This window comes from Sebastes umbrosus, chromosome 1 (assembly GCF_015220745.1).
Source record: "Sebastes umbrosus isolate fSebUmb1 chromosome 1, fSebUmb1.pri, whole genome shotgun sequence".
Lineage (NCBI taxonomy): Eukaryota > Metazoa > Chordata > Actinopteri > Perciformes > Sebastidae > Sebastes > Sebastes umbrosus.
The window spans coordinates 37331446-37355594 of NC_051269.1; the positions used below are offsets into that span (position 1 = coordinate 37331446).

General features: G+C 43.6%; 2 protein-coding genes across 8 annotated transcripts in view; both read left to right on the forward strand.

Annotated features, from left to right (window-relative positions):
- Positions 1-24149, forward strand: part of LOC119492355 (inositol hexakisphosphate kinase 2-like) — a 1011171-nt gene that overhangs the window by 896757 nt on the left and 90265 nt on the right. The gene's annotated exons all lie outside the window — the stretch shown is intronic.
- Positions 1-24149, forward strand: part of sulf2a (sulfatase 2a) — a 53105-nt gene that overhangs the window by 22685 nt on the left and 6271 nt on the right. For all 7 annotated transcript variants that reach the window (XM_037774313.1, XM_037774230.1, XM_037774620.1 and 4 more), the window contains 9 exons: positions 16477-16745; positions 17513-17752; positions 17862-18013; positions 19082-19251; positions 20681-20831; positions 21100-21275; positions 22728-22856; positions 23237-23293; positions 23388-23511. In XM_037774313.1, the coding sequence (XP_037630241.1) occupies positions 16547-16745; positions 17513-17752; positions 17862-18013; positions 19082-19251; positions 20681-20831; positions 21100-21275; positions 22728-22856; positions 23237-23293; positions 23388-23511 (1398 nt within the window). In that variant the 5' untranslated portion in view covers positions 16477-16546. The remainder of the gene's footprint in view (positions 1-16476; positions 16746-17512; positions 17753-17861; positions 18014-19081; positions 19252-20680; positions 20832-21099; positions 21276-22727; positions 22857-23236; positions 23294-23387; positions 23512-24149) is intronic.

A 24149-nucleotide genomic window follows, 5' to 3' on the forward strand; every position in this document is an offset into this window, starting at 1 on the left:
GTTTATGAACAGCGTTGTGTGATATTTCTTCTCCGTTCCTTGCAGCTGGTTGCGTAAGGCACTTTTGATATCCTGTGAGTGACGAAGGGATATTTTCTTCTAACACTTTGGGAGATTAGCCAGTTGTTTGGGGCAATTTCTCTTCAGACTCCTCACATCCTCTCTGGGGTATGTGATGCACATTGCGGGGCTCTGGGAGCATTTTCCTGACCCTCATTTTCCACATGAGCAAGACGGGAACTGCCAGCCTGCTTTCATGCCCCAGCCTGCCTTCTGCCCACTGATTAAAAGTCAAATATTAAAGTGCTCTGTTGTGAGCTCGGCCTAATTGATTCTTTCCGCCGGGTGCACACAGAATGGGCTGACAGCAGGCGATACCAGGCTTTGTCAACATCGGGCATGCTGCCTGACGCTCAGGACGGCACCCCAATAAAGCCCCCTGTGAGCGTGCCAACCTGCGGCGCCACACACAGAGAGGCCACTCGGCACTCTGGCCAAGCTTTATAGTAACAACACAGAGGCAGCTCATTCTTTTGCTGTGTGTCAGCTCCCATCGGCTGGCTGGGAAGTCGGGCTTTCTATTTGTAAGGAAGTGGCTGGCTGTGAAGAAAGTGTGTGTGTGTGTGTGTGTGTGTGTGTGTGTGTGTGTGCGTCTCTGCACTTGAGAAAAAAAACCTCTCTGCCCACTTGCATAACCACTCAGCTAACTTAAGCTATCTGGGGCGACGGTGCTGAAAGGAGGTTTCATCTGAATTCCACCAAAGGCCCTCTTCTTCTTTTCCGATCCCCAGCTCTCCTGCCGTTCAGATAATTGCTTTAATAGCTTTTGATCACAGCCGTGTTTAACGAGGATCTCTCCAAACACAGGATGGCACCGAGCATGTCATCGCCGCCCACCCTGTACAAAATGCAGGGCATCTGGTGGAGATCTCTTCTCCTGGTTGATAGGGGTGTAAGAAAATATCGATACACATATTATGTTGTGCAATACTGTATCGATTCTCCAAAACATTGTATTGATTTTTTAGTATTCTCTTAAAAATGGCCCGCCGTTTGACCCGGCCACTATTCGATCTTTCAGAGCTTGTAGTGGGCTCAGTTTTAAAGCCAGAGTGAAAATTCTTCATAGATTCATAATGAAACAATAAAAACCTAAGAAATCCATTGGTACCAACCGTGTCATACTAGTTTGTCGCAAAGGAGGCTAAATAAATGCTCCAAACTTACGCTAAATTTTGTCGAGGAAAAACTGGCATTGCCATTTTCAAAGGGGTCCCTTGACCTCTGACCTCAAGATATGTGAATGAAAATGGGTTCTATGTGTACAGACATGCTCACTTTATGATAATCACATGCAGTTTTGGGCAAAAAAACATGTAGTTTTTGCCTATTATAAATGTCATTCTTTATATTATGACAGTTTTCCTACAATTAAATTTAAAAAATTGCAATATATCTACTTGCTTACAGTATCACAATATATTGAATCGTTACCATGATATATATCATATCGCCAGATTCTTGCCAATACACAGCCCTACTGGTTGAAGCCCCATATCTTTAGCTTGACGTGTCCTTAACTACAATGTAGGGATAATGAATTGAACCTCTGCAGCAGTAAAAGAGCGTTCCTCTCTCCTCCATAGGCCGAGGCTGTGTATCCCCGTCCCTCTCACGTCTGCTTACCCTATGAATTTACTGGCCATTTTATGTCCGTCTTGAATTGGCTTTACTCTCCATTTATTTTTAATGCTTTTCTACTTCACATATAGGAGGGTGCAACAGCAATCTTGGCGCTATACAACACTCATTAAGTGTAGACATTCATCCACGACGCTTCTCATGAATCTGATTGACCTTTTCGCTCAGTGCGATCCACAGTAAAAGGTTATTAACCCCCCTCTCCTCGTTGAAAAGCTGGCTATACCTCCTGTCCTGTCTGATGCTTAATGTTCCATCTGAGCTGATAGGAAGGTGCGATAGGAGGGTTTGAAGGTGCGATAGGAAGGTTTGAAGTCATGGAGGTCAGAGAGCTGGCCGTTGGTGCGGTAATTACTCTATTAGTGAGATGGGGCCGCGCTCTGCGCACTGACACAGCACTAATTACAACACAAGGGTGATGAACTTGATCAAAGCACTGCTAATTCATGTTTAATAAAAGAGAAAGAAAGACGGCGACGAAGAGGGGCGAGAAGGTTGCCGTCGGGTGTGTGGAGAACATTTTGAAGTGGACATAATCACAACATGTACCATTTCCAGGCGTGCAAATCCAGTGCAGTCGCTACTTGAATATTTTTTTTCACATCACATTTCAGTGTGACCGATCGGCAGCACAGTCGTGGAACGGTCTCTCGGCTGCTTCAGTAGTAAAGGCCACGGAAAAGTAATCACAATGTCCTCTCTCCCGAGTACTGAGCAGGGTTTCATTTCTACCTCCATCCTGTTACTTCCCTGCCGTAGATCCCAGGGGGGGTCCAGAGGCTGAGTGGGGGGTCATGATCACAACCACAGGGGGGGCGACAGCTGGCTGCCCGTCTGACAGGAGCCTAATGGAGGGCTAAGTAGGAGAGAGTCAAGTCCCAGAAAACCACTTCTTTGACCTTGACATGAGCTTGTGGAGGCAGGTAAAGAGGAGGAGGAGGGATGGAAAGGTGAAGTATCATTATAGAGGGTTACAGGCAGGCGGTTTAATATGTTTTTCCTCTTCTCCTTTCTCTCTATGTGACTCTATCTGTTTATTTGAACTCTGCTCGCCTCTGTTGTCCAGCGAGTGACCCGACAGACAACTTCAGCGTAAAGGAAAGAGATTTTTCTTTCTCTCTCCTGTGTGTGTGTGTGGGTGGGTGATTCAAGTGTGTGTATGTGCGCGGGTGTTGCTATGCGTCATTGTTTCGATATTTCTTTTAAAGTTTTACTTTCCTAACTTTAGTTTGTATTACTGTTAGTTGTTATTTCAGCCATTCTCTTTATTGAGAAATGCTTAAAGTGTTTTTTTTTTCTCTGTAAGTGCTGGTGGAGTATTCTGTTTGGGGGAATAAGTATTGAGATTACAGCAACTTGATCTTTTGTAACACGACATGCAGTCTACAACTGAACAGATTTTTTTTTCTTTTTACTTTAAAAGTCGATTTCATGTTCTTGTAAAGTTTACTGCCAATAGTAATTTCAACTTGATGACTCTGGTGTTCGATTGAGTCCCTTAACAGTTTAATTTTCTTTTAGCTGTTGCAAACAGACTCCATCACCACCTGAACCTTTATGATGCTCAAAGGTGGAGTATGTTGCGCCTGTTAATTGATTAAAATATCGCAAACTATTCGCACATTTTGTATCTGTTCAAAATGTATCTTAAAGGTAGATTTGTCAAGTATTTAATACTCTTATCAACATGGGAGTGGACAAATATGCTCTCTTTATGCAAATGTATGTATATATTTATTATTGGGAATCAATTAACAACACAAAACAATGACAGATATTGTCCAGAAACCCTCACAGGTACTGCATTTAGCATACAAAAATATGCTCAAATCATAACATGGCAAACTGCAGCCCAACAGGCAACAACAGCTGTCAGTGTGTCAGTGTGCTGACTTGACTATGACTTGACCCAAACTGCATGTGATTATCATAAAGTGGGCATGTCTGTAAAGGGGAGACTCGTGGGTACCCAGAGAACCCATTTTCATTCACATATCTTGAGGTCAGAGGTCAAGGGACCCCTTTCAAAATAGCCATGCCAGTTTTTCCTCGCCAAAATTTAGCATAAGTTTGGATCGTTATTTAGCCTCCTTTGCGACAAGCTAGTATGACATGGTTGGTACCAGATAGATTCATTAGGTTTTCTAGTTTCATTATGAATCTGTGAAGAATCTTCACTCTAGCTTTAAAATTGGGCCCGCTACAACCTTAAAAATCATATGTTGTGTTAATTCATAAAAAAAATTAGTGAAATTTGCGTTAATGTGTTATTATCGCATTAAATTTGTTTGACAGTCTTATTTTCTTTTGGGCTTTTTAATGCCTTTATTGATAGTGAGAAAGAGATGGTTATGAAAGGGGGAGAAAGAGGGGTTGACATGCAGCAAAGGACCACAGGTTGGATTCGAACTTGATGACTTTGGCATCCGATGTTACTTGTTTTAGCTGTAAACGGACTCCACCACTACTGCCACCTGAATCTTTATGATGCTGCAAGGTGGAGTATCTTTGTAACAAATTTTTTTACCTGTGACTATTTTACAACTAATTATAACTACTAACTAAACAACATACCTCCTGACATCTTTAGCATTACTACATTTCTACGTGAGTGTGTGTTTGTGTGTGGGTGACTATGTTCTGGTGGCATGAGTGTGTTTGTCTCCGTCCTCAGTCAGTGATCCAGATCAGAGGGGCGTCAGGCCTGCAGGGACAGCCAATGAGCATCATCCCCAGTAAGAGCCACTACCGCCTGATCAATCTGAGCTCTCATTAAAAGGCTGCCAAGCCCTTTGCAACCCGATACAATATCAATACTGTAGCACCACAGAGAGACCTCCAGAGCTGTTAGGCAAGCCGCTGGCAGCTTAACTGTCATTACCGGGCAGGCAACATGCCAGAGACCCCCTTCGCGGACCACTTAGGCTCCCCCCATGGTCCCAAACACAGGTCAGCACAGACAGATGGGCTGTCTGGGCAGCTGTCCAGGGGACGAGGCAGAGAGAGATGGATACCGACCTGTAGAGGAGGAGACAGTCTGCGCTCCTCTCTCACAATACGGAGGGATGATGTGGGCTGTGTGTGTTGACTGCGTGCAGTTACACATGCGCTGCGGTTTCACCTGAGGCTTGTTTGTTTTGCCGTGGGTATTTTCTGTATTGGTCGCTCACCGTGGATGATTACAAGGACCATCACACATGTTTGTGTTTAAACTGAACAAAAGACAAAGAGTTTAGTTTTGAAAAAAACCTCTGAACTCTGTAGGTGTTGATACAGATTCAGATCTTCTGGGTTGTTGGCACATATCCCAAGATTCCTGCTGGGAAAACTACAAGCACTGAATAGCGCTCTGTGGTGATTTCTGAGTAGAGCAAATGGGGGGAATATAAGTGGCCATACATAGAAAGACTCTGTAATCCAGATCATTGTGTGGAGGTCTCCCCTCTGTGCTCCAGTCTTAACCCCCTGTGTGGTTCCGATAGGGGAGGGTGGGATCAGTGTGTGCGTCTCTAAACCCCCAGTAATCCGCCGACAAAAGGGCCAGGAGAAAGCCAGCTAGCGAGCGGTGGGGGGGTTAGGACAGAGAATGGGCGGAGTGAAGAAGTAAAGAAGTGGTCGTCGCCTCTCCAACCCCCAAGGGGATGCTTAACACCAGAGGAGATGGTCCTCACGGCGCCTCCACCGCCCCAGAGTAAAACATCCCTCTGCGGTGTAGGGCCTCTCTGAGCAGTCAAGAGCCATTGTTTATCAGTCGAGTAAAAGAATCCCAGAGTCTATAGAAGTGATCACTTCTTCAGCAGCTGAACTGTAACTTCCAGCCAGCGTATTGATTCATCGGGGCTGTAATTTATTCAGCGGGTTGGCGGCAGTTGTTTACTGAAAGTTGAAACCGATATTGTCTGTAATCATCATTAAGTCGAGGCCATTAGGAGCGGTCCCCACTGAAGGTGCTAATTTGATGATGGGAGAGGAATGGCATGTAATTAAAACACAACAAATGGCAGCTTAAAATCTATGAGTCCTGTGGAACATGATCTCATTTTACAAACTAGAGGGATAATTGCATTATCCCGGGCAGATAAATATCACCGCGTGCATCCCAATACTGTTCCCCTCGTTAAGCTTTGTTTTGTATTATGCAGGTCTTAAAAGATCGTATCTTATAAATCAAAATCTTTTTATTGAGGTTTTGCAGGATATAGAAAAAGTGCAGCGCTGTTCGGTAACCAAAGAGGAACGACCGGTATGAATATACATTAATAGCAGCTGGAACCAATACCAACATATAAATAAATCAAGACAAAGGATATATATAATCTGTGTATATCAACAATAAAACAACCCTTCCCCGTTCACGGCCAGCGAGCCATACTGAAAGCTAACTGTCACCTCAAGGAGAATGAGTGAATAGTGTGCGATGTAGTCAAGCTGCACTTAATAATCAAGTATTTACAGGGTCTGGAATGTATCTAAAAAAGGGCACCATGCTGTCAGGAATTTCCCATGTGAATATAGAAGTGAATATCTAATTTAAAGCAAGCTGAGCTGGATTGCTTGCCGAGCCAGAAGGGAAACAAAGAATAAGGTACATCGTTTTTCTGCAGTTAATTGTGTCTCATCTCTGGTGACCCCAAACAGAGCGACCAGAGGATTTGGTTCCAATTTGAGGTTTAACACCTGAGATAAAGTGTGAAATATCACCATCCAATACCTGGTAAAACTAGGACATGACCAGTGCATATGAACAAGGGAGGCTTCAGCGCGTTTGCACTTGTCGCACAGATCATATTATGAGTGATGTTTGCTTCCTCATTGGTGCTACGGCTACGCAATGTCATGCAGAAGTCACTTGGCTGCACTGAGGTCTCAGTGAGGTAGTTAGGTCTGTGGAACAATTGGCCCCGGCTGATTTGTCTGTAATCCATTTAGCTGTGATGTGACACACTGTAGGGGGGCTTTGCCTCTGGTCAATAAGTGCCAATAAGAAACAGCCATCACTCAGCGGGCTGCCCTGTCCACCAGCTTGCTCACTTGTTTCAGCTGTCAACCTCTGTCTCAAAGGAGCTGGCAATTGTGCCGCTCCCTCGGACGCACCACAAATGGCTTTCCCATACAGACCTCAATGGGACAGGAAAGGCAGGGACACTCGCAGACTGCCAAGCAGGCGCATTTCCCTCTGACATCATCATCTCAAGTGAGAACAGCTACGTATTTACAAAACACCATTGACAGTTGCTCATTCTCTCGGTCTTAAACCCCTGGAGGTGGGGCCGCGGGGGGGTTGAACCCGAATCGGGGACAATCGGGGCTCTGTTTGTGTTTTCTCTAACACCTCCGTGTTCTTTTTGGGCTCTGTTGGAGCGTACTGCAAGGGTGCAGAGGAGGAGGGGTAAATGCCGTGACCCTGCGGTGGACCCTGACTGAAGCCCCCCAAAAAAACCTGCAGACCACCACGCTAGCCCCGCATGCCGCTCTGTTGCTGCTGGTAACAGCGAGCAAGAGCGAAGTGGATGAAAGAGAGCTGGCGTCTAAAGAGATGGAGAATTCAGTCAGCAAAACATCCTCACTGCAGCAGGTTTTTGACGTTGTTTGTGGCGTGGCTGTATTCCAAGCTCATTACAAAGAATATCTTCACCGTGTTATTTTGTTAAACCTGGAGGAGACAAAATGGCAGGCTGTAGCTGTGTGATGTCCCTCTAGTGCTGCCGGGGCCAAACAATTTCAGAACAATACAACAATACGATGCTGTTCATTTCCTCCAGATCTAGAGATAATTAGCCTAACTGCTGTTCTCTCCTTTTATGCCCCCTTGTTGGATAGAGAAGTTTGAAGTCTGATACGCAGAGTGTGGGTGTGTTTGTGTGTCTATTTGTCTCTCTGCCTGCATGTGTGTGTGTGTGTGTGTGTGTGTGTGTATGGGGTACATTTATAGTCAACAGAACAGACCCGAGGAGTCTGTCAGAGCTCTTTGTTCTCAAGCGAGAACACATCATGACTGGGCCTTTTGTCTGAACTGACACCATCATACAGTCTCTTTCTTTTCCTACCTCTCTCTCGCTCTCTCTCTCTCTCTCTCTCTCTCTCTTCCTCACCCTCTTATATTTTCCGCCAAACCATTCACCCGGCATCCCATCACTCGCACCATTTAAAAGATAATGGGCCCTGTGGATTATAGAGTTGCTGCTGAGATGAGTTGAGATGATTTTTCTTCTGTCTGGGTGTGGACCGAGCTCAAACTGTATGAGGAAGTCTTCCAGAGTATAGCGTGACCAGAAAGATGACTCCTCAGTTTCCTACTGTGCGTCTTTGCATTTATAATTTATCAGTTTGTTTGTTGTTTTTTTACCCTACTTCCATGTAACTTTCACTTACTTCATGCATATTATTTGCATCATAAATCTTAAAATCACAAAATAAAAAAGTACATTGCATGGCCAAATGTATGCAGACACCCACAAATTGCAATTTTATGATTGTTTAAATGTCTTATTATAAAACTATGAGCATTAATAAGCTTCTATAACATCCTCCACTCTTCTTTCCACAACATTTTGGAACCTGGCTGCAGGGATTTGCTCCCATTGAGCCACAAGAAATGTAGTGAGTTCGGTCGATGTTGGGTGATAAAGCCTGGCTCACAGGCCCTGTTCAGACCTGGCATTACATGTGTCTTTCTTGGGTGATCTGATCACAGGTGGACAGCTTTAAGTACGTCTGTTCAGACCTGGCATTAGAATGCGTCTCCACATGCGTCTTGAGTGACCACTTGTGATCGGATCTCACTTCCCTGCTCAATTTGCAAATAACTGTAATAGTACCGTAGTAGTAGTAAACACATAGTAAACACATGTATACATAACACACACAATATTACAGGTGTAGTAATCATCAGTAATAATATACTATATATTTGTGAATTCAGATACATTCTATTAACATCAAAATATAAGGTTATTGTCTACCGGCAGTCCCCGGGGACCTCCGTGCCGCCGACACCGCCTCTTTGCAAAGCAACAGCAGGGTACAGAGCTTCAGATGAGAGAGAATGAGCGGGCGGACGGGCGGGTGTCAACTCTGTGCAGAGCAACGGAACAAAAACACTGACACATCACCGACAGTATGATAATAATGCACTTCCCTTGCGTAGTCTGATAGTCTGTAGATGTGTAGCCTATAGATGAGATATATTTTAATAAAATACAGTTGTACCAGCAGGATACAGTAGTGCACTGAAGCCATTCTCGTGCCGCAAGGCAGACAAGTGCTTGCATCTGCCTGACATGAGGAGTGCAGTGAGATCCGACTGATCCAAGCGGGACATCAGTTGAGTCAGCGGTCCTTAATGTGGCCCAGGACACGTTCGCGTACACACTGCTAGAAGAATGTGGCCATATGCAGCCCAGACCACCTCTGAATGTGGTCTGAGTGTTCGGATCTCAATGCGTCCTCAATGCGTCTTGAGTACATTCACACCTGTTCTAAGAGCTGTGATCGGATCACCCAGGACGCATGTTATTGCCAGGTCTGAACAGGGCCACAGTTGGTGTTCCACTTCAGCCCAACTAGGTAATGAATGGGGTTGAGATCAAGGCTCTGTGCAGCAGGCCAGTCAAGTTCTTCCAAATCAAACCATCTCTTCATGGACCTGGCTAAAATATCATTGTATACTGTAGCGTTAAGATTTCACTTGCTTGGAACTTATATGCCTTGCCCAAATCAAGATAAAAAAGACACATACCAGGAGTGTGCATGTACTTTTGGCCATATAGTATAAATAAACTAAATCTAGGTGGTTGTACCCAGGAATATAATTTTTTTCGTTCTTGGAAATACATATGAACGAAAGGAATATAAGATAAGTTGCAGTGTGTGTGTGTGTGTGTGCGTGTGTGTGTGTGTGTGTGTGTTTGTGTGAACTTGTCAGAGCTTTCCAGCCTGAACCCATCACAGCTTCACCCCTTTTTCTCAGGGCAGCAGACTCACTGCAGGATTAATGATGTGCTAAGTACTAAAATTCCACTCATTCATATTTCACTGTCTGGCCGGCACATTCCACGTGGAATTAAAGGTTAAGGGAAGTATATAATGTATAAACAAGAAAAGAGACACACTAATGTGAAGGGAAAACATTTTAGCGGTAACTGCAGAATGAAATATTTCACACTCGAGTCTCCTCATCGCAGCACAAATCTCATTTCCTCACTTATAAAGTCTAACCACTGCTCTTTGTGTCTGCGTATTCAAACAGAAAATTGCTGTGCAGGTTCTGACTGTCATCTTAAATGTCTGCAGAGTACCGAGCTTATCGGAACCTGAGGGAAATCTAAATTAAATCTTCCCGGTGAATGGGATCAGCCGCCGCATTATCTCTTGTCATTCTCAACTATTAAAGTTAGTTATTAGGAAGTAAAGGCACATTTGTCAGAAGAACGTGGAGGCCCTATTTTAAACCAAAGAGCAGCTGGAGAGTTATTGAACACGATTTCAGGGTTATCAGACAGGAACCGTGCGGACCTGTTAAAGGAGCCATTGTTTTAGGTGTCATCAATCCAACATTAATGATTGATACGCTGTTAGTTTAGAGGTCATTTGTAGAACCAATCATGTGGGATGCAGCTGTACTACCAGGATGCTTAAAGCACCTGTCATGAGACTATCCTCTCCAGAGAAATGACAGCATTGGTTGCTAGCTGAAACAGCTCAAAAGTACCCATGTTTACATCCGGTACCAAAGCAGGAACATTCTTACAGCACAGAGAACAGTAAAGGGGGAGGTGTTGAGATAATTGATAGGCATGTAAAGCATTTTAAACCAGAAAGCATGGATTGTTTTTGTCATAAAATGCATTATGAAACTCTCACCAACAGTTAACATTCACCCATTACCCTTCAGCCATGATGGACGTCTTTTCCCAAGCTTAGCCTCGTTCAATTTTAGTTTAGTTCAGAAAAGGGATTGCTCTTAGTGATGAACAAGCTACCCTTTACTTTACATAGCAAATTTCACTCCCATTGCATCGTTTCCGGCTGCAGCAGGCAGCTATTTTCAGTGAAAAAGCTCTAAAAACCCACTTTTCATTACCTGCTCATCACCAAACAACTTACAGACACAATTAGTGACTAGTTGGTGAACATAGTAATAATAACTTTATTTAAATAGCACCTTTCAACAAAGTGCTTTACAATGAAAGCATGATAAAAATAATTAACTTTAACTTAACCTAAGATCTAAACAAGATAAAATCATATAAATAGTTACAACAATGCGCCATCAGAAAAGAAAAGGACATAATATAAAAGTGAGTCTTAAGAGGAGATTTAAAGGAAGATACTGAGATCCTCAGGCAGGGACTTCCACAGCTGAGGGACCCGGACAGCAAAAGCCCGGTTGGTCACCTTTGTTGACCAGTTTGGATTTTGGAACCATTAGTAGAGCCTTGCCAGAGGATCTCAAGCATCGATCAGGCTCATAGGGGGTCAGTAAATCACAGATATAGGCAGGAGCCAGACCATTCAAGGCTTTAAAAACAAGCGGTAAAATCTTAAAAGCCGTTCTAAAACTCGAAGGTGCCAGTGAAGGGCAGCAAGGATTGGTGTGATGTGGTCGCTTGTCTTAGTACGTGGTACATAGTGGAGCACTTAGCAGCTGAAGAGACAGATATTTCCCTCAGGAGTTGGTAGAGAGCAAAAACAGAACTAAAAAGAGAGTGAATATTAATTGAATTCATCAATCGAACAGAAACACGACATCATGTTGCTCCGTGTCTGCTGGATGTGTAAATAAGCAACTGTTCACCATCATCATCAACATAAAAGCTGATGATATGTCACTGTTGTGTTCACGATACGGCTGGGCGATAATTCAGTATGATAATTTATTGTCTTTCAACGGAATCAAATCGTGATGAAATCATATATCGAGATATCATGATACACAATTACGTCGTCTAAACTGATAATAACAAACACATACTAACTCAAACTTGTCAGAAAAATCTGAATTGATAAAAATTCTGCTTTTGGGAATACCCCAGTGTAGTTAAATTAAATTGTTTTAATCGGATTACTCTATATTTGTGCGCATGTTAACATGTAAACATAGTCATTGTATAGCTGGAAATATTTATTAATATTGTTTTCTCTATAATTTCACTTGAAAGTTGAAAATGTTATATGCATTTTAAAGTTCTTAATTAAATGAGAAAATACTCAAGCATTTAATTATAGATTATTTATTTATATATTTACTGAATTACCAGAAAACAATATATGTCGTGATTTATATCGTTATCGAGATATGAAATTACCTATCTCGGGATAAAATAGATTAGAATAGATTTTGATCATATCGTCACTTGTCTCCGCTGCGCCCAAGTGGTGATCATACCTTAGCTATAGCAGAAAATGCTCATATGGGTCAAAGAACATGAGATCGACGAGCCTGATTTAAATATAATGATTTTCGCAGCTGTGTTTTTCCAGATTCTAGTGGCGGAGCAAAGATTTGCAAGCAGAGAATGATAGATGAAGGACGGCGACAAACCACGGCTTCTTATTATCATGAAAAAAGCATTCCATACTGTATTGAGGATTGCAAACCCCTCCTTCCACCGACACATACTCACACACATGCACACACACACACACACACACACACACACACACTTCTCTGAGAGAAAGTTACTCTCACATAGATGCATGCCGTTGCAGAATTTGCATCTGAATGCCAACTTTTGTTGGTAAATTCAAGGGTCCTTGGAGATTTTGCACATTCTGTTCAGAGCTAGGCAGGCCAATGGGAACAAAGTCACACATTAGCAAAGCCCTGCCAGCCTCAATTATGACCAAAGGGATTGGCTTGATAGTGCTGCAGCGGGCCACATTCAGAACGGGATGTGTCTATTTAAACTTTCCTGGCCGCTTCCTTTATGTTTTCCAGCACGAGAATACACTGGATGGCAAATTCCTGCATGGAGAACAACGCAGAAGAGATTTGGAGGTTCTCTGTTACCGTATTCTGTTTTATTCTGTTCCATTTCATACGAACGTCTTGGTCTGCGAATCTAGTTTTCATGTTTGGGAAAAATCCATCTGCAATGGAAGTGCTCAGGCTTTCTTCTCTCCATACTATACGCCTAGAGGTTCTTTCCCTTTCTCACACTCTCCGTCTTTTTCTCTCCATCTCTCTCAGAATATCCGTGATAGAGAATCCAGGAGTCTGGCTTCAAGCTTGTGGGCTTTCTCCTCCATATTTCATACACATTATGAGACACAGCTGATTAAATTGCAAGTGTACGCCATGACTCGTCCTCCTTCAATATGTAATAAATGTCTGTTTTCTTCCTCGGTTTTCTCATATTCTGTCTGCGTTTCGTGCCATCTCGGGGGGGCTGCAGATTGGATGAATCAAACTTTATGCCTGTTTCAAAGCCCAAGGTGTTTTATTTATTGGGGGAAAAGTACATTAATGCCTCTGCAAAGTCTTCGGGAGATTTATCAAGCTCTCTCTCAGCTTCCTCACCACCTCGCTTGAACTGTGAAGTACAGATGCGTGTTGTTGGACAGTGTAATATATCTGTCTGTCTATCTGGTGTGCGTTTTCAACCCACCACTCTTGCCACCGTCTTATCATCATGCCCATGCTGTGACATGGCCAGCTCGGTTGTCACGGCATTTATAATTCAGCCGTATCAATAAAAGATGGACGGCATTAAGCTTTTATCCGGTGATGCAGTGCTGCTGTCTCTGAGAGCCTCTTTACAAGCGAATGACTGAAGAGCAAAACTTTCCTTCTCTGTTCTGACTTCCAGGCATCACTTGGCATTAGTATAACCTGAGATGATCCTTGTTCCCACTACATGCGTTCAGAAGCTTATTCCCTGTGATCTCATATTCTGCTGGCTTACTCCCCAGCCCTTCCTCTCCGAGCCCCCGGCCTTTAATAAGTTTTGCTGAGAGTTATATTTGCTCGTGTTGTGCTTCTGTCTAAATGGCAAAAATCCCTCTTTCATTCCGTTTTGTCGGGCTGAATCAGCGTTGTCGTTTTCGTAGCTCACTTAGCGGAAATAAGCTGATGTGGGCAGAGCTCTGTCAGGAAAAACGAGCTCTAAATCATCTCCAGTTTACAGAAACAACATGGCTCTCCTTGCATTATGAATGCATACAAACAACCACATTGGTCATGTTGTTGGAGACTGAGAAGAGCTTGGCTAAGTACTGCTGTTTTTTTCTAACGGTTGTCCATCTCTGTTTCTCCACACATCTTCAAGGTATAATGGCTTCTGTCTGTTTGGACGTTATGGTTTCCTCTTTTTTTTTTCTTTGCGGTTTCATGTAGCATCTGCCACCCAGAGAGATAAACAATACGGGGAGATAAAAGAGAGGGAGAGAGCAAACTGGAAAGAAAGGACTGTATGTGTCAGTTGGAGCTGATAAAAGCCTGAAAATCCAATTAGTCCTCAGTATCAGGGGGGACGGAGGAGGCCTCTTGGGAGTAATGTCAGAATATATCCACCGCCGTAGCATGTCAATAACACAACATTTACATAGTTAGCTATTGATAGATCAGCGTGTAAAATCGAGCTGGATGTTTTCTTGTAAATCACGGCTATATTTGGTGCTCTTCCCTGACGTGTTTTTGCCCACATCAGCTTTTTGAACGGATAAACAACTATCAAAGGGAAGTACTGTACCTCCCACACCACAAACCACTCTAAAAGAGATCCAATGGCGGAGGACTGTCTCAATTTGAGCACACTGAGTCTATTCTTTATTCCCTGTAAATGTCCTGGAATCCATTTTGGCGATGGGGTATTCACTGCTGATTGCAGACAGAGCTTGTTAAATGTGTGTCGTTCTTTCACAGGGTTTTTTTTTTCTCCTTTTCTTGTGGATTTCCTCATTGCTTGTGTCTTGTTTTCATCCCATGCCAGATATGAAAGGATGAGGGATGCAGGCAAGGAGAGAACACAAGAATGGAGCAAGGGCATTTTCAAACAGCACAGCGACTCGGGTCAGAGCTCATGTGTTCCTCGGGGGAACAACCACATGCCCTGGGAGTAGGAAGCCAGAGCAAACACAGCTGCTGCTATACAGACTGTGTATCCACATACTCACGTGCACGTGGTGTGTATGTGTGCGCGTGTAGGTGTGTGCGTTTTCGTGGAGGAGGACGGAGGACATGTGTGGGCGTTTGGGAAGACCTTAATGAGCACAATCTGGACAACAGCGTAGAGCAGAGAGGAACGGGGAGCTTTGTGTTAGACAGCGAGGAGGGAAGTGTTTCTTCTGTAATCATCTCCTCCTTTAAATGTTTAATACATTTTAGATTTTTTTGCTTTTCATCTTATCTTTGATAAGTTGTGTACGTGTGCATCCAGGCGCGGCGTATCTGTTCATTTGTTCCTTCTTATCCCCATGTCAGACTGTATTCCAGTCGGGTTGTCGTTAAGGAGGCGCTGCGGTCCCAGCAGAGAGAGGTTGCCGTTGTGTTGCTGTTATTGTCTTCATCTTCTGGCTACCTACTCCTTGTGGACTCACAAACACACACATGCCCAGAGCCCCACCTTACTTTACCGGCAGTGGAGCTGCATCTCAGTGGGCGCACTGATGATGCTGCTTGTAAACTGTGTTTATGATCACGGTCACCGAGCTGTATTGCTGCTCTGATTATGAGCCATGATAAAACAGGCACGCTCTTTTGCCCTCTGATATTCATTGAATAATAAATGTGCGATAAATAACAGCCCAATGAAAGTCATGTGTAATAAAATTATTTAGTTTTATTTAGCCTACTTTTATTTAAAGGCCAATGTATTAATATACATTTCCTATCTAATATTTAATAGTTTAATAGAAACATTTTTCAAGACAGGTTCTTGCTTTATCTGCTGAGATTTAATATGTAGTGAACATGGTCGAGCAGTATAAATCTAAATAAGTAACAATGCTCTCGTTTCTATCGCTTTGTTTGCTATAAAATCCTGCAGTCATTTCATCTTGTTGTTTTATAATAATTGTAGATAGCGCTGAAAGTCCAAATAGTCAGGTACTACTGCTGAAACAGTTGCCATGGTAAACTCAGAGGGGATATACTGTTAATGAGTAATTAGAGAACTAATTGGATTTTGGTGAAGTGCATGTAGAGATTAATTATGAAAAAGCTCTATTTAGCACGCACTTGACTCTAATTGTTATGTTAAACTTACATAAGGAGAGCAGGATTTTCTGCACATCTAGAGGCAGCTTGCTTTTATTGGCCTTGGTGATATTGCCACATTAATATTAACTCTTTTTCACATATACTTCCATATTTTTCTGTTCCACACCGTGTGTTTACTAGGTATCATTTGAAGTGTTTTCTAGTCTTTAGATCTGGACTCACTCTGCTCGTTGACCCCTGTCTTCATTTTCCTCCTCTTCTGTCTGTCCCCTTCACCTCTGTCCCCCCACACCTCCTCCGACCACCCCTCACATCCACACTAACCCTCTCAGGGGGAGGTGAGTCCTGAGCTGGCCCAGGGCCCAGGCCCATTAGCCCCAGCCTGGCAGCCATGTGCTCATCACCAGAGATCATTACACCCAGCCAATGACACCACTCTAATGCATCATTAATGATTGATTAACGAGCTGAGCTCAGCCCAAACGGGTGCATTTGTACGGAAGAGCACCCTGTAATGGCTGTGCAAGGCTTGCATCTGCTATTTTTCACCGTGTTTTTTGTGCGTGTCCATGTGTGTGCGTTTTATTCTGATCAGTCTCCCTCTGTGTCCCCAGGTTGAGTGAGGGTGCCGCAGACTTCTGTGTGTGAAACGAAGGACTGAGGAGGTGACTGCAGGGTAGCGTGATGGCAGGGCGGGGGCTCTCCGCCCCTCTCCCTCTTCTTCTCTTCCTTCTTGTTCTGGTGGGAGTCCTCCCTGTGGCCGAGGGCTCTGGCTACCTGTCTGGGTATCGCCTCAGGTCGCGCCTACAGAGGGACCGCCACTTCCGCAACATCCGACCCAACATCATCCTCATCCTCACTGATGATCAGGATATAGAACTGGGTAAGACATTTCCCTCCATTAATCCCTTCCTGTGTGTGTTTACTGTGTGTTTGTGCATCTGCCTCTCTCTCTCTGTTTGCTTTATATCCATGTCCCATGGGTATGGGTATTCTCTCCATGTGTATCCAACAGCATCAGCGAGGGAAAGTCAGCCTAATAACGCCTCCTGGCACCATAACAACTGGCCCACTCAAAGTCATGTGCTCCCTTTGCCAACTCCTCCAATGCTGGCATGAAATGAGGGCGGCCCATGGCTTCCATTGTCTGGGTGCCAAACCCTGGCCATCTCCCTTCCCGCTTAAGTCCTTTAGCGGCGTATTGGACTGGAGTGGCTGCATAATGGCCTCTGTGACATCTTTTGTCCTCCCGTGATCGCTAGTGAGAAGACTCCCATTGAAAAGCAGGAATTTATGGTCAAGCATCTGTTTTCCCAAACAATCAAAATCAGCCTGAAAAGCTTTTAGTACACAGGAATCCAAATGGGTTACACTTTACCAAAAAGATTTATTCCCTCATTTACTTCCCCCTTCCTTTTCTCTGAACTATGTCCATAATGGTTTTTGCTCTTTACCCCTCGTGCCCTATATTTATATTTTTCCCTCTCTGTTTTCCTCCATCTCTCACTCTTTTTTTCTTCTCCTACCGTTTTATATCCCCCCTGCGTCCCTTTCATTTCACTCCTTGGCCTTTGAATCCCCTCTCACCCTCCTTATCCTTCTTACAACCTCCCCCCCCCTGCCTCTTTTTCTTGCACTGTTTTCTCCCAGGCTCAATGCAGGCCATGAACAAAACTCGGCAAATCATGGAGAAGGGCGGCACGCATTTCTCCAACGCTTTCTCCACCACGCCCATGTGCTGCCCGTCCCGTTCCTCCATCCTGACGGGGAAGTATGTGCACAACCACCACACCTACACCAACAACGAAAACTGCTCCTCGCCCTCGTGGCAGGCCCACCACGAGCCGCACACCTTCGCCGTGCATCTCAACAACTCTGGATACAGGACAGGTGAGCACCGCAAGTCTGACTCATGAATGTAGATTCAACCAGGTACCTTCACAGATGCATTGACCTCGAGGACCAAAATTAACATACAGCTCGCCTGTTCCTCCCTCAGCCTTCTTTGGAAAGTATCTGAATGAGTACAACGGCTCCTATGTGCCCCCTGGCTGGAAGGAGTGGGTAGCACTGGTGAAGAACTCACGCTTCTACAACTACACCCTCTGCAGGAACGGAGTACGAGAGAAACACAGCGGTGTCTACTCTAAGGTATTTGAGATATTACACTAAGTATTGTTAGATTACATTTACTAAAAATACATTTTAAGCAGTTACCATTAAGTAAACATGTGTTATCCATAATTAATAAATAGTTTAGAACTTAAAATAGCATCACCAGCATTTATAAATGACTTTTGTCTTTGCAAAGAGTTTTACAATTACATTTTAATGTCTTAAAGTCCAGATGAAATGAAAAATGCTTTTTTAACCCTTTTAGATCAAATCCCAGGTCATATTGTGCACCTATTTAACAATATATGTATATATGAAATCAATTTCTTCGTATTTTTATACCAAAATCCAATCAACCTTTCTTCCTGTAAAACAAGATATGACGATTCCTTACGTAAGCTAGTACCAACCAATAATATCATGACATCCATCCATCAATCAATCTGCAACTTGAAGTGCGGCCTGCGGCGAGCTGCCTTGCAATGTCTATGAAAAGCTGCGGCGGCTGCTCCCGAGCTCAGCGAGCTCTGGCCGTTTGATTCTGCAGCAAAGTGCAGCCAAACAACAGTTGTAAAAAATGTAACTTTAAGCGGTGAAGTGTGACCACAGAGTACCCGCAGCCAATCAGTAAACTGATCCTGTGACTCCTGTGACATGTTGACCTATGTTACAAATAATTTCTTCCTGCCTGAAACACATGAACTCGCCTCCCGGCAGCAGAAAAATGTAATTATTGCAGAGAGCCGTACTTCACCGCGGCCTGGTGTGAATTTCGCATTAGTGACAAGGGAGGTGTGTGTGATGTAGCTCCATATCGCGCTTCATTTTAAGCCTGTCCAATCAAATGCTCAAATTTCCGTTTCACTGGTGGATATGTCACAGTACAGAAGCTAAAGATGCTCTAACTTCCGTTTCACTGGGACTTTAAAGTCTTCACCCTATTTAAAGGACAAAAATCAGGGTTCAAAGGGTTGAACAGGAGATTAAATCCATTGTCAGTAATGGACACCAACCCAGCAGAGCACTGACGGCTTTGACATCTGCTCTTTCACTCCCTCTGTCACTCACCGAGTACCTGATGGACAATGTCTCCTCGCTCCGCAGGACTACCTGACAGACATCATTACCAACGACAGCATCAACTACTTCCGCATGTCTAAGAGGATGTACCCTCACCGTCCTGTCATGATGGTCTTGAGCCACGTCGCTCCGCACGGTCCAGAGGACTCCGCCCCGCAGTACAGCACCGCCTTCCCCAACGCATCGCAGCACATGTAAGAAAACCAAACCAGCTATATGATCAACCAAGCTGTGAGCCCTCCGGTCGATTGCCCATTTAATGTGCACTGATTTGGTTCATGTCGGACAAAGCAGACAAACACAAGGGAATTTTTTTTTTTTTTTTTTACATTTTCACATCCACAGCTATTTGCTTGCATATGAGTCACGCTCCTTTTTCATTTGACCCAGAATGACACAAATTCCATAATCTCAGCTCGATCTTATCTTCCTCTGCCTGCAGTGTGCTCTTGGCAGCTGAGCCCTCTCCACGCACAGCTAGTGTTTCACTCCAGTTTATTTGGCTCATGTGTTGTTCACATTAGTGTTACCACTGTAATGAGCCCCACTAATTTGTACCATTTTGTCAGCCGTGATCAAAGAGAGGCATGAATGATGTATGTTTAATGCATAGGTAATGACCACACACACACATACACACGTTTCATCCTTTGTCTTCCTGACCCTCCATAGTCCTGACTGACTGTCTAGTGCTGCTGGCTAATGGCAGGCCTGATATTGGCCTCCAGAGACACATCCAAGGCCAGTAATGAGACTGCCGTCTCTGCCTCCTCCTTCCAACCCCCTCACACCCTTCTGCTGCTTCATCTAATCCCTCCAGCATCATTAACCTGTGCCACGCAGGCTTTACACACACAATATTCTGTAAATTCAGCCCCAGTGTCTTTGTGCAAACTTTTAATTGCTCTTTCTCCATAAATTTGCTCTCCCTCGGGTGATGTTTCCTGAGAACACTTCTGTGGCTATTTTTCTCCCTCCATCTCCCTCTGCCCTTATCAACCAAATTAAGAGAGAGGGGCAGTAAAAGTCCTGCACTCCTCTGGTGATAAACTTTCTTCTCACCTTGGCTTCTCTCAGACACATCTTCACAGGACATTAGAGTTTCCACCGTGAGCCCCGGCTGTGAGACATTAGCATTTCTTAAAAGTCAAATCGATCCCCTTTAAACGTTAAATATATTCTCTTCTAGGATCCCATTAGCTATTTAGCAGTGTTTATTCTCAAATAATTAAAGTTCCATATGGCTCGGAGTTAATTATTGATCAAACTGTGCTCACTGTGTACAGGCCTATCGATTGCAGAGCTTGGCATTTTACAGTTTACGTAACCTCCAGCTTAGCATTGCATAAACAGTTTTCTGGCTACTTTAGAAAGAAAAGGATAGGAGACATCAGCAGACGCAGGCAGAGAATATTGCTGTGAATGCACAATGTGACTGTACACACACTGGTATATTTTATATAATCCTATTTACAGCGATAGAATATGAAAATCACATGTAGAGAGATGGAAAAAACAACTGAATGCAAATGTATGCAGTTTTTCTTGACAAAAATGAAACGTTAAGTACACCACATGGAGTTTTTAAGTTGGTTTAACTTGATGTTTTTCTACCTCTTTCAGAACTCCCAGCTACAACTACGCTCCTAACCTAGACAAACACTGGATCCTACGCTACACGGGAGCTATGAAGCCCGTCCACATGCAGTTCACCAACATGCTGCAGCGCAGGAGGATGCAGACCCTGCTGTCTGTGGATGACAGTGTGGAGAAGGTAGGCGGATATGTAGCCAGATAGACATATGCTTAAACACAGAAACACACACATACACAGACATACACACACATTTCATCTGACAGTCTCAAGTCCTGAGAGATCTGTGCTTGTTCTGAGTGGGACTGTATAATATATTCACTGACACACTTGGTAAATTGTTCAATCCCTTTTCCTTGAAACTGGCACAGGAGACTTGAGTTATCAAACATGAAGTATAACTTTTTACACTGTGTGAGTGTTCAATGAAATATATCCTCCTCCGTAGCTGCACAATATGTTGGCGGAGACGGGGGAACTGGACAACACCTACCTCATTTACACCTCAGATCACGGCTACCACATCGGGCAGTTCGGTCTGGTCAAGGGCAAATCAATGCCTTATGAGTTTGATATCCGTGTTCCCTTCTACGTACGAGGACCTAATGTGGAGCAAGGTGCCATGTGAGTGACACAAACTATTATTCATTAAGGGTAACTTTGGTATTTTTCAACCTGGACCCTATTTTTACATGTTTCTGTGCCTAACTGACAAATGGGGACAACAATTTCTGAAACTGGTCCAGTATTGAGGGAGAGCACTGTAGATGGCAGTTGTTCAAGGGCTGCTATATGGTGCTATTGGGGCAAGCTGTCACTGTCATTTACGTCCACTAAAAGCTCTTGTTTTTGCCATGACAGGCTCTGATTTTTCTTATTATAAGCGTCTGATATTATGGAAAGTCTCGCTCAAGGAGAAGTCTCGTTCTGGTGACGTGTTGCCAGAAGACAGCGGTGGAATAGTGGAGTACATTCATGGTGGAAACGCGAGGGTCAGCCGGGCAGAGTTTGTTGTGTTAGATTACAGAAAGTGTAGCTTAGTGTTATCTAAAAGATTTTCAATGTCATGGCTGAATATTTAGATGATTTCCACAATGTGGATGAGGTCTTTGAATTCGGCGGCTGCCTGTATTTTTTTGAGCCAGAGTATACAGATATTCAGATTTCACAACAAGACGTCTCCTTGAACGAGACTGGGACACAATAACAAACAGACCGTATCAGGTAAAAGGTAAGAAGAACATATTATTTCTCTGTAGGATCCTTTCCATAATGTTGTCAGACACTTATAATAACATCTGAGCCTGTCAGTGGCAAAAACAAGCACTTTTAGGCTACATCCACACTAATAATTGTGATCTCCATCCAGGCGAGCGCTTAGGGCCGTTTCAGAATTTATCTCCGTCCTACTACGACGCCTGAAAACGCATATCACATGACCATTTATGTACAATGGGCATGTGTGTGCCGGTGTAAATAGGAAACAGCCCTGGACGCGGGAATTGATGTAAAGCACTCGAATGATAGCTTACCTCCTGCGCATGTAGGCAGTAGTAGCATTAAAACATGCAGAATTGAACACCACAACAGCTGCTAGCATAGACAACAAAGTCAGCGAGGCTTGTAACTCGTTATCCATATTGAAATTAACCACTGGTGGTCGAGGCTGATGTCATTTGTTTTCTTCCGAAAAAGGTTCACGTGATGGGGCGTGACGAATCAGTGAAGGACACGCTAGGACGCTAGGAATAAACGTAGCAAAAGTTATGCTTTTTAAAATGAAAACATATTAGTGTGAATGTAATGTTACATTAGTGCTGCTCACTTGCCCTCGCAGCTCCTTTCACGTCTGGCTGTTACAGCGTTATCCCTCAATACTGGACCAATTTCAAAAATTGTTGTCCCTATTAGTCACTTAGACACAAAAACATGAGAAAATAGGATCCAGGTTGAAAAATACTGAAGTTATTCTTTAAATATGCTGTTCCAGTATTATACGTGTGAAATTAATGACATTGTGATTTTTTTCTACCAAATTCCAATGAAAAATATCCCCTCATTCTTGCTTCCCTGCAGTAATCCTCATATCGTGTTAAATGTCGACCTGGCACCGACTATGCTGGACATGGCTGGTGTTGATATCCCTGCAGAAATGGATGGCAAGTCTATCCTCAAGCTGCTGGACACAGAGAGGCCAGTTAATAGGTGAACACACACACACACACACACACACACACACTGCGATTATTATACTCAGTATTCTGGCCATAGACATAAAATAGTTTTATATCTATGGTCCTGGCATTTCACAGACAATTCAAGATTGACATTTATAATGTTGCAGATGAGATGGCTACGTGCCAAACAGCAGTTTGCCTGGACTTCGTAAAGTTTTCCTAGATCTTTGTTCTTCGTGTTTTTCTTGGACAGAAATGAAATCTACTATCCAAATATAAACGTGTAACACCACTTTCCTTTCAGTGCAACACAAGGATGGCATTTTAAAATGGAGCGCGTGTTTGTTCAGTGCAAATATCACAGAGTGGTCTGACAGGATTTCTCATTTCTTTTTACTCTTTTTCCAGGTTCCAGCTGAACAGGAAGGGTAAAACATGGAGAGATTCTTTCCTGGTGGAGAGAGGGTATGTTTTATTGATTGACCTTTTGCGGGACGTGTTCTCATTCCAGGCATTGTCTGTTGGTGACATGAGACTTCTTGTTTTCCTCTTCTTTCAGGAAGCCTCCGCACAAGAGAGGAGAGGAAATGGCCCAGGAGGAGAACTTCCTTCCAAAATACCAGCGGGTGAAGGACTTATGCCAGAAAGCAGAGTACCAGACCTCCTGCCAGCAGCCAGGACAGGTACCTGACCTGCAGGAGCTCAGAAAGAGAGCTTATTAAAGTTTCAGGGGAACAACAAGGAGTGTAGCTCATGCAGGGTGATAATTTGCAATCTGTTTGACAATAAACTGAATATAATATGCAGGCATTGTACTCTCGGGGTTCAATTTGACATCAAAGTCTCTTTTTTAATCCTTCAAACTGAAGTACGCTGAGTATAATGTGTGTGTGTTCATAAGGTATGTGTGTAAAGAGCCCTCTGATTTATTAAAAACAAGACTATAAGATTATTTTAATACTGTTGATCTGGAATCTTTCTTGCATTTTAAGGGATTTTCAGAGCACCAGCTACTAGCTTGTCATAAAGGAGGTTAAATAACACTCCAAACTTACCCTAAATTTTGGCGAGGAAAAACTGTCATGGCCATTGTCAAAGGGGTCCCTTGACCTCTGACCTCAAGATATGTGAATGTAAATGGGTTCTCTGGGTACCCACGAGTCTCCCCTTTACAGACATGCCCACTTCATGATAATCACATGCAGTTTTGGTCAAGTCTTGGTCAACTTTAGTTTGCCATGTTATGATTTGAGCATATTTTTTATTCTAAATGCAGTACCTGTGAGGGTTTCTGGACAATATTTGTCATTGTTTTGTGTTG